We start from the raw sequence: 10208 nt of genomic DNA, 5'->3' as shown, positions 1-10208 counted from the left end.
CAATAATATTTAAAATTTATATTCTCTTTCAGTTTTAATTGTTTTTCCTTCTTTTATTAAAGCCTTATACCAAATCAAATACATACACCTCAACATATCTAGGAATCTCTATCAAACCTTTTTATTCTGTTCTTGTCCATCTTCCTATATGTTCCAAATTCAGCCATGACTAACTTTCCAAGGTCTCTACGTTATTCTTCTTTAACCCTTTTCAAACAGTCTATCCTTTCTAATCCTTGGCCTAATTCTTCCCTTTTTCTCTACTGAAATCAAAAGCCTTTTTTCTGTTTTATTTACAGGATTATTAACTAATAAATGGGCGGTGGAGAGAGGAGTTTGAGTCTTCTGAACAAACATCTGCACTTTTCTCACCTCCTTATTCATCATCATCATCAAGGGAAGAAACAGGGGAAAAAAGATGTTCTGCCCAAAGGGTATCTGGCTATTAAAGTAGGGCAAGCAGAAGAAGAGCAACAGAAATTTGTAGTCCCTGTTTCTTATTTCAATCACCCGCTTTTCATTCAGTTGCTCAAAGAAGCAGAGGAAGTTTATGGTTTTGATCACAAGGGAAATATTACTATCCCTTGCCATGTCGAACAATTCCGCTGTGTTCAGGGAGAGATTGATAAACACCAATATCATCACCATCTTTATGTCCCTTGCTTTAGGGCTTGAATCTATAATTTTTTGTTTTTTTTAGATTCTCAGAATGGTAGAGATGGAGGCAAGGAATGGGTAGGGATAGGAGATGGTTAATGATAATGACGACAAATGTTACTGTTTGTTTCCAATGCTTTGTCATTGGTGACTGAATTTGTTAGCTTAAAGTAATGGTGAAGTTGAATTCTAGTTTACTTTATCGTTTTCTTCTGTATTTGTTCTCTTTCTGTTAAATTTGCAGCCCACTTCATCATTTAAATGCTGCTTGTGAAATATACTTTCTTAATATCATGAAATACCGGTTTCTTTAGAGATTTTTTTAGTTTGCTTTAGCGGTCTCTGAATGATTTGAATTTACATCGTTTAAGATCTATTAAAAGAAAAGTATTCTTTATACCTATCTATAACATCATTCTAATATAACAACACTTCACTATAAAAGCAAGTTTTATCGGAACCAATTTTTATGTTATATTATAATATATGTTCTAAGTTACTGTATATCCTTGCTTTTTTCATTTGTAAGACTAGAACTAAATTTAATTAAGGTGAAAGGATCCTAAGGATTATTATGTTGTAGAGGTGGACGATATGTCCATTCTTCGTTATGAAATTGCGGTAGGTAAGCTTACGTTTCTTCCTAATTATTATTGGATCTTAATATGTTAGTAGTAGAAAGTTGTCTCAGGGGCAGCTTTTTTCTTTTAAAACATATAAGTTCAAGATCCCACGAGTTCAATTGGATATGTAATTCATGATTAAAAAAAATGCGAATTGATTTAAATTAGAATATTCATAATTGCATACAACGGAAGAACGTAATCTTCACGTCGAAAAATAACACTTGTTATGAGACATGACGTAATTGGTAGAGAAGGGTAAACCGATTGAATCTTTAGTTTTTAATATTTTATTAATTATTAAAATTAGGTTAAATCACAAAAAATGTAAAAATCACATAGAAATTATAGTTACTTCAATAATTTTTGAAAAAAAATAAAATGAAGATCAAGTATGCAAGTATATAAATGTACTAACATTAGAAATTATTCTTTTTTCATACTTGGAGGAAGCGGAACATATGCACCTACAGGCTTATAGCATATATATTCTAAATTAGCAGTTAGAATTGTAGAAAAGAGAGTTCTAATAATTAATAGAACAAATATAACAACTATGTAAAGATACTATTACAATAGTTGATACTAGAAAGAATTATCCTTTTCTGTTGGGAATTTAACTCATTCGGATACGCGTAGTGTAAATTCATTTCATTAATTGTGCAATCCCTTTATTGTACAAACTTTTGCTAATTCTGAACTTTCTTCTCTGAAAAACCAAACCTTTGATGGATCAGATCTTCTTGTGACCGATTTATCTTAAAAGGAAGGAATTTTTACCTTCTATAGCAAAGATTGACGGTAAATACTTACCCACATCGGGTGTTTACACCAAACTATATTAAGTCACTATAGTTAATTAATTTAATTAGATGAGAATGCACGTAATTTACCATGGTTAATTGATTGAAGTCCATATGCAAGACACATGTAATATATGTATTGGTTTGGTGTAAACACCCGGAGCGGGTAAGTTTTTACACCTTATTTATTTTAAATAAATACCATTTAAAAAAATTATATTCTATAGATACCTTTTAATATTTATAGCAAAATATCTAATTTTGGTTACCTCCTACCCTTAAGCCAGTAAACACGCTATTTTTATTTTTCTCTCTCCTTTTTCAGATTTTTCTCTCACATAATTACCGTATTTCATATAAACTTCTCAATCCACGTTCTTTCTCTCTCTACTTTGATCACTCCATTCTCTTCCCCCATTCCCTGTAAACACGATGCTTAAAATCAGAATTCCTCTCACCCACATCGCCTAGTTCTTCCCCATTCGCAGTCTCAACCCTAATTTCATACACGCAATCTACATTGTACCTCTCAATTGTCGTTATTTTTTGCTATAATTAGTGTGGTAAGTATTTAACTTGTTAGAATTTCGCTATTTTTGTTTATTCTGAATATCTCTACTCACCAAGTTTTCTGTATTCAACAGAAAACTTGAGATTTTCTCACAATGTCTGATTCAACATCCCACAAGTTGGTTACCAGAGGTATACCCACTAAAGTACTCAATTTCGATGGGCCATCTTTCTCTTTGCAGATCACTCAAGGGGAATTGGATGCAGGTTCAGCAGCAAAAAGGCAGTGGAGAAGAGAACAAAATTACGCAATGACAATTTCAAACAAGCCCAAGTTGAGAAATCATTGAAAGAAACAAGACTTCCCGTTGTGGAAAAGAGAAAAAAACATATTGCTGAAGCTTCATGTGTCAAGGGAAAGGAGGCCGATTCAAGTAAAAGCTCGGATACACGGGAAGAAAAGGTAATTTTTGATATATTCCTCTGTATTTCAGTCCACATACACTGATTATTACATGTAGATGTATTTATATGTATATGTATTTATATGTATAAAATTTTTGACTTCACTGATTTTTATGTATCTTACATTTAGATGTATTTAGATGTATTCAAAAAGTACATTCACTATATTTTGTATTTACAGAAATCACTGATAGAAATATGTAGATGTATTTATATGTATACAAATTTTGACTTCACTGATTTGTATGTTGCATAATGCATTTAGATGTATTTAGATGTATTTAGATGTATTCAAAAAGTTCATTCACTGTATTTTGTACTTACTAGACTGACGTTTTCATATTGTATATAGTTGTGTTTATAAGGATTTTCAAAGTTCCCTTCACTATTTTATACTAATTGCAATATCTTTTATTGTTGTATGCGGATGTATTATATATATACATCTATTTCTATCACTGATTTCTTACTCCAGAGTATTTTTGCATATTGTATTCAGTTATATTTATATGTATTCAGAACAGTTATACTATGAAATATGTATTGATGTTGACATCTGAAATCTTTTTTGTAATTCTTGTTGTATGCAGGAAATTAAGCTATTTGTGAAACAACAGCCTATTTTTTTACCGCATATCAGTTCATATACTAACACATGCATAGTCTCCGACCTCAAAGAAAAACTTACTCCAGAGCAGTACAAACAACTGGGTACTACTTGTTTTGGAAGTTTCCTTGAAATGAAGCGTTGTGAACTCCAACATCAATTGTTCAGGTGCTTCATGGTTCTGTAGTTAGAAGGAAGTCCTGATGATGTATTTTCAATATACGTCAATGGTACAACATTATCTTTCTCAAGGGAGTTTGCGCTTGTGACTGTTCTCAACTGTGTTGGTAACCCTGATGATTTTCAGTTCAATGAAAAGGTTCCTAACCGGATTGTTGAGACATACTTTGGCGGTGCAAATCTTGTCGTCGTTAAAGATAGTGTTAGAGTAGTTTTAGGTGAATGTAGTTTTGGAAGTTAGTTATGTGAATGCTATTTTTTGAATATTGTTTTGGTAAAGATTGTGTTAAGTTAAGAAAAAACCATGTTTTCATTTTAATCAATGTATCCACAGTGTTTATATATGATCATTTCAAGTATTCAATCGATGTTTCAATCTTTTGTGCATCAGTATTCATACTTAAGCAACAGGTTGTATTCGTATATATCCAACAGGTTATATTCATATGTATTCAACATGTGTATTCATATGTATTCAGTATCAGTTGTTTGGATTGTATATCCAAGTTACAAGCTGAATATTACAGGTTGTATATGTATTCAGCAGTCTGCAAAGTATGTAACCAACCTGTTGTATTTACATCTATTAACCATGTATGTTCATATGGAATAAAATGTGTATGTAGTAGTATTCAGATGTATTTGGTTGTCTTTCTATATTATAGTCAGACACAGTGTATAACAGATTGTATAAGTATGTATTAAACAGGATGTATTCGAATGTATTCAACAGGTAGTTTTTAACAGAATATAACAGACTGTATTTATATGTATACAGATGTATTTGTTTGGTTTGTATATTCAGAAAGATTATACAATCTCAAATCCAAGCACTTTTTGTATCTAGATTTATTTATATGTATTCACAAAAAAATGACTGACTTAGATATTACATGAGATTGATACATGTATTCAAATATATTTAGAAGTTTGATACATTTATTCAAATATATTTAGGAGATTGGTTGGATTTGTACATTCAAGTCAGTCACAGTGTATAACATATTTGTATTTTCGTATGTCTTCAACAGGGTATATTAGTATGTAATCAGATCCAGTCGTTTCGATGTTATATCCAAGTCAGAAACGGAATAATACAGGGGCTATAAGCAGGTTGTATAAGTATGTACCCAACCTGTTGTATTTACATCTATTAAACAGGTATATTCATATGGCATCAAATATGTATGTAGCAGTATTCAGATGTATTTTGGTTGGATTTGTATATTAAAGTTAGACACAGTGTATAATAGATTGTATACGTATGTATTAAACAGGATGTATTGGAATGTATTAAACAGGATGTATTCGAATGTATTCAACATGGATTTTTCAACAGAATTTAACAGGCTGTATTTATATGTATGCAGATGTATATGTTTGGTTTGTATATTCAGAAAGATTATACAATCTCAAATCCAAACACTTTTTGTATCTAGATTTATTTAGATGTATTCACAGAAAAATGAATGACTTATGTACTGCTGAATGAAATATGAAATCTTTTTATAATATACTCATATTCATATGTTTATAACAGTTTTTCCGTCTGCAGGCAGACATATTCGAATATAGAATACGAGTGTACCCTGGTTTATGTATTGACACAGTAATCTAACACAATAACTAACTATATCCAGAATCTATTCACGAAAAAATCCAAAATGTATCATTGCAAAATATCACCCCCAATCTATGACACATCGTTGTAGCACTAATACAATTTAGAATGTGAACTAAGTCCTACGTGGAGCATTTCTACACGTTCGCTTATATGTCCTCCCTGCCCACATATGCTACATGAATGTTGATTTTTCTGCTGCAGCAATTCACTGAACGGCTTATCGCGCTTCTCCTTTGGCCTTCCAGGAGATCTTTTCCATTTGGGTGGTAATACAACTTCCTCTGAAATATGTGCTGGTATATTCCATTCATTTCGATCCGGCAGCGGATATACAGGCACCTCGTATGTCATTACAACAGATTTTGGTTTGTAATATTCAGAGCAATAATCTTCTGGCATTAGAAACTTGCTCTTCAATACAGCCCAAGCGTGTGGGCATGGTAATTCATCAACTTGGAACCTCCCACAAACGCATTTTCTCTCTAACAAGAACACGGTGTAATGCCTCGCTTCATCGTTCACCGTATGCAAGTATTCAGTCGATGGTACCACCTACATTTAAACATAGATCTATAAGTTTTGAACATATACAAACCAAAAAATTCATTTATATACCAAAGAATAGACGCATTAAATATACAGCAGGTTGAATTAAATCAAATATGTATTGAATACAAATATATTTCTGTATATAGAATGCAGAAATATACAGTTGAATACAATGGAATTGTTTGAATACAGGAGAATACATCCTATATATAGACTAGCAGAATATTAAAGATAATGACATCTCACCTTATGAACACACATTTATATACATTAAATATCTGCTTAAGAAATGCATATGGGTAGAAACAAAAATATTAAATTTAACTAACGATACACTAAACATATGTACTGTATTCCAAATAGTATAAATTGTGTCAGACAAAAGTAAACCTTGTACAAGGGCTAAATATATGAAATGCATATGGATAAAAATAAAACTTACCGTCATACGTGTAGACATTGCCTCATTCAAAGTAAGCATCTCCTGGTATTTTTTTCCAAGCGTTGTATGTCTGTGTAGCTTCTATCCGGTTGCTACAATTCTAACGTCCAAACATCTTCCTAACTTCTTCGAGGAAGTCGTATATTGGCAATTCCCTTGCTGACACTAGTGCGGCATTGATTGACTCAGCAATATTTGACGTCATGGTCCATTCCCTGTTAACAGGTGCATACAACCTAGCCCACTTTTCGTATCCAGCTAACTCCAAGTATTCTTTCACCCTAATATCTACCTTCTCCACCTTCTCCATTAGACTATCAAATTCAGCCTGTGTGTATGCTTTTGCCATCGAGATGTATATCTTGCTCAACTTTGCATGGCTCTTTTTGAATTTCTTATATACGTTGTTCCACAGATGCCATATACAAGCAAAATGTGGTACATCTGGATACACTCTCGATACAGATTTAATGATACTCTCATTTCTATCTGAAACGATGCACATGTTTTCCCTCTCACCATATGCTTTCTTGAATTTCTCAAAGAACCACGACCAAGCAGCATCGTTCTCTGAATCAATAACACCATATGCTAGTGGAAATATACGACATGTAAAGACAATTGCATACATATTTTCAAAATATGTATTTCAATCTTTAAAATGGAACTCATTTTATATGACATAGTTATTAATATTAACAAAATTTATTATAATCCACATACTCACCTGCACCATCCAACGTGCTGGCCGAGACGAATGTCCCGGTGTAATAAGATTTTAGGTGACTTTCATCCACAACCACAATGGGTCTACAATGATCGAACCCCTTTATAAAGGCATACAAAGATATATATATATATATATATATATATATACATACATACATACATACATGAAATCATTTTTTGGCTATTTTACCATTCTAATGTGCGAACCAGGATATGTCATATCCATTGTATATAAGTATCTGTCACGACCCCGAGCCGGGACCGGTCGTGATGGCGCCTCTCGTGAAAGAAGGCCAGCCGACACAAAGCCCCAAAACCAATTAACATTTATAATAATCCATAATCAAGTCATTAATAAGTGATAAATCCCAAAATAGAGTAAAATAAAACAACTGCGGAAACAAACACAGCCCGACATCAGGGTGTCACTAGTGCACGACCCCACGCTCGTCATCTAGCGTGTACGTCACCTCAAAGTAGCACAACGATGTGAAATCCGGGGTTTCATACCCTCAGGACAACATTTACAAACATTACTTACCTCTATCCGGTCCGATCTCTAGCCCGCGATGCCTTTACCTCTCGTCTCGGCCTCAACTCGCGTCGAATCTAACCAAAATCCGAATCATGACGTCAAAATATGCTAAGGGAACGAAGCCCATGCAAAAATAATCAAATTATGACACGAATCCCGAAATTAACCAAACCCGACCCCCGGGCCCACGACTTGGAATCCGACAAAATTAACATCAATGGAATCCTTATCTTCCCACGAGTTCATGCATATCAAACTTACCAAAATCCAACCACAAATGACCCCTCAAATCCCAAATTCTAGGTCACCAATCTCAAGCCCTAGTTTCTTCAATATTTACCCACAAATTTCCATAAATTTCAAGCCTAATCAATGAAATAACACCATAGGAACGAGTTTTAGGTTTAAAATGCTTACCTCAATGAAGTTCCCTCTGATTCCCTCTTCAAAATCTCCCAAAAAGCTCCAAAAACCGTTTTAAAAATGTGAAGAAAGTCTGAAAATCGCGAAGGATGAAATATATACTTTCTGGCCCAGGTATTCCCCACCTGCGGTCCATTTTCCGCTTCTGCGGAACCGCTTCTACGGTCTAACCCACTGCACCTGCGGTTTTCACTTAAATGCCTGGGACAGCAACTGCGATCGAACACCCGCACCTGCGATACCGCAGGTGCATTCAACCAGTCGATTCTGCGGTTCCAGCTCCCATGCCCAAATTCCACATCTGCGACCCACTGGCCACTTCTGCGAGCCCGCACCTGCGGTCCCCCAGCCGCATGTGCGGTTATGACAGTAAACTCAACTTCAACTGCCAACTCCCAATTCCTAACTCTCTGTCAACCATCCGAAAATCACCCCGAGGCCCCCGGAACCTCCACCAAAAGTACAAACCAGTCACATAACACTATCCAAACCTATACCAATTCTCAAAACACCTCAAACAACATTGAATCAACCAAATCACATCGGATTCAAGCCTAAGGTTCCAAAAATCTTCCGAATTACGCTTTTGATCAAAAAGTCTATCAAACCACGTCCGAATGACCTAAAATTTTGCACACACATCCCCAATGACTCAACAGACCTACTGCAACTCCCGGAATTCCATTCCGACCCCTATATCAAAATCTCACCTATCAACCAGAAAACGCCAAAAATCCATTTTCGCCAATTCAATCCTAAAGCTACTCCGGACCTCCAAAACATATTCCGATCACACTCCTAAGTCCTAAATCACCTCCCGAAGCTATCCGAACCATCGGAACTCACCCCCGAGCCCTTTCTCACATAAGTCAATATCCGGTTGACTTTTCCAACTTAAGCTTTGTCACGACCCTAGTTCACCAACCGTGAACATGTCATGACGGCACCTGGTCCCCATGACCAGGTAAGCCTAACATTTGCGGAAATATAATAATTGCGGAAAAATAGAGAAAATCAAATCAAATATCTAAAGGAGACTATACTGAATGCCGCTTGGCAAGTACAACTCAATATCACAAGTCTAAAATAATTCCCAAAACCCGGAAACTCACGGGCAACACAGGCTACAGAAGTGTATAGTAAAGGTTCCAAACTCCAGAATTTATAACAACCGAAAGAAGGAAAACTAAGTACTAAAGATAGAGTAAGAGGGAGACTCGTCGGTCTGCGGACGCAGCAGATCTACTTCGAAGTCTCCGTAGTCCTCCTGCCTCACTGATAGTGCGCCTGAGTGGAGGTACCTGAATGATCTGCACATGAAAAACATGCGCAGGAAGGGCATGAGTACACCACAGCGGTACTCAGTAAGTGCCAAGCCTAACCTCGGTTGGGTAGTGACGAGGAAGGTCAGGGCCCTACTGAGACAAAATATAATAATAATACTAATTTAACAGTATAAAAATCTGACAGATATAATAAGTACAGCAGTGAAATAAGAAAAGTCAACGAGGCTATAACAACTACACGAGTACAGAATAAACACAGAGTAAACACAGCTCAATACCAATGATAACAATGAGGGTCTCCTAGGATACCGTCCTGTAGCCCCTTTTTTTTTCTCAACTGTCCGGTGGATCTCCCGGGATACCGTCCCGTAGTCCATTGTTTGTGTACATCCGAAGGATCTCCTGGGATACCGTCCCGTAGTCCAACCATCAATGTGCAGGGGGATCTATCGGGAATCGAACCCGCAGTCCCAAAGTAAACAAACAAGGGGGGAGCTACCGGAATCCCACATCCGTAGTCCCAATATAAATGCGCAATCACAACCAGAAGGTACACGGAAACGAAGTACAAAAAAAACAAGCAACAGGTAGTACTGGCCTAGCATGCTTCACGTAGTACAGTCAAGGCAACTTAAGCAATTAGGCAAGTTAAATCAACTAAACATGCTTTCCTGATCTAGCACAGGTTATAATTGCAAGTAGAATAAAGCAAATATGAAAGGAACTCAATCTCAATATCTTAAGAAAACCGGATTTTCAACAATTGGCTCAAGTA

At 35.5% G+C, this 10208-nt stretch overlaps 1 protein-coding gene across 1 annotated transcript; it reads right to left on the bottom strand.

Moving 5' to 3' along the window:
- On the bottom strand, positions 5560-6466 carry LOC109227692. The gene is made up of 2 exons (XM_019392889.1): positions 6461-6466; positions 5560-6021 (listed from the first exon to the last, which is right to left on the bottom strand). Exons 1-2 carry the CDS (start codon positions 6464-6466, stop codon positions 5560-5562), a joined length of 468 nt encoding a protein of 155 aa, XP_019248434.1.

The sequence above is a fragment of the Nicotiana attenuata genome, chromosome 6 (genome assembly GCF_001879085.1).
Source record: "Nicotiana attenuata strain UT chromosome 6, NIATTr2, whole genome shotgun sequence".
Classification (NCBI taxonomy): domain Eukaryota; kingdom Viridiplantae; phylum Streptophyta; class Magnoliopsida; order Solanales; family Solanaceae; genus Nicotiana; species Nicotiana attenuata.
The sequence above is the reverse complement of the archived record's forward strand: the minus strand, read 5'-3'. Positions and strand labels throughout refer to the sequence as shown.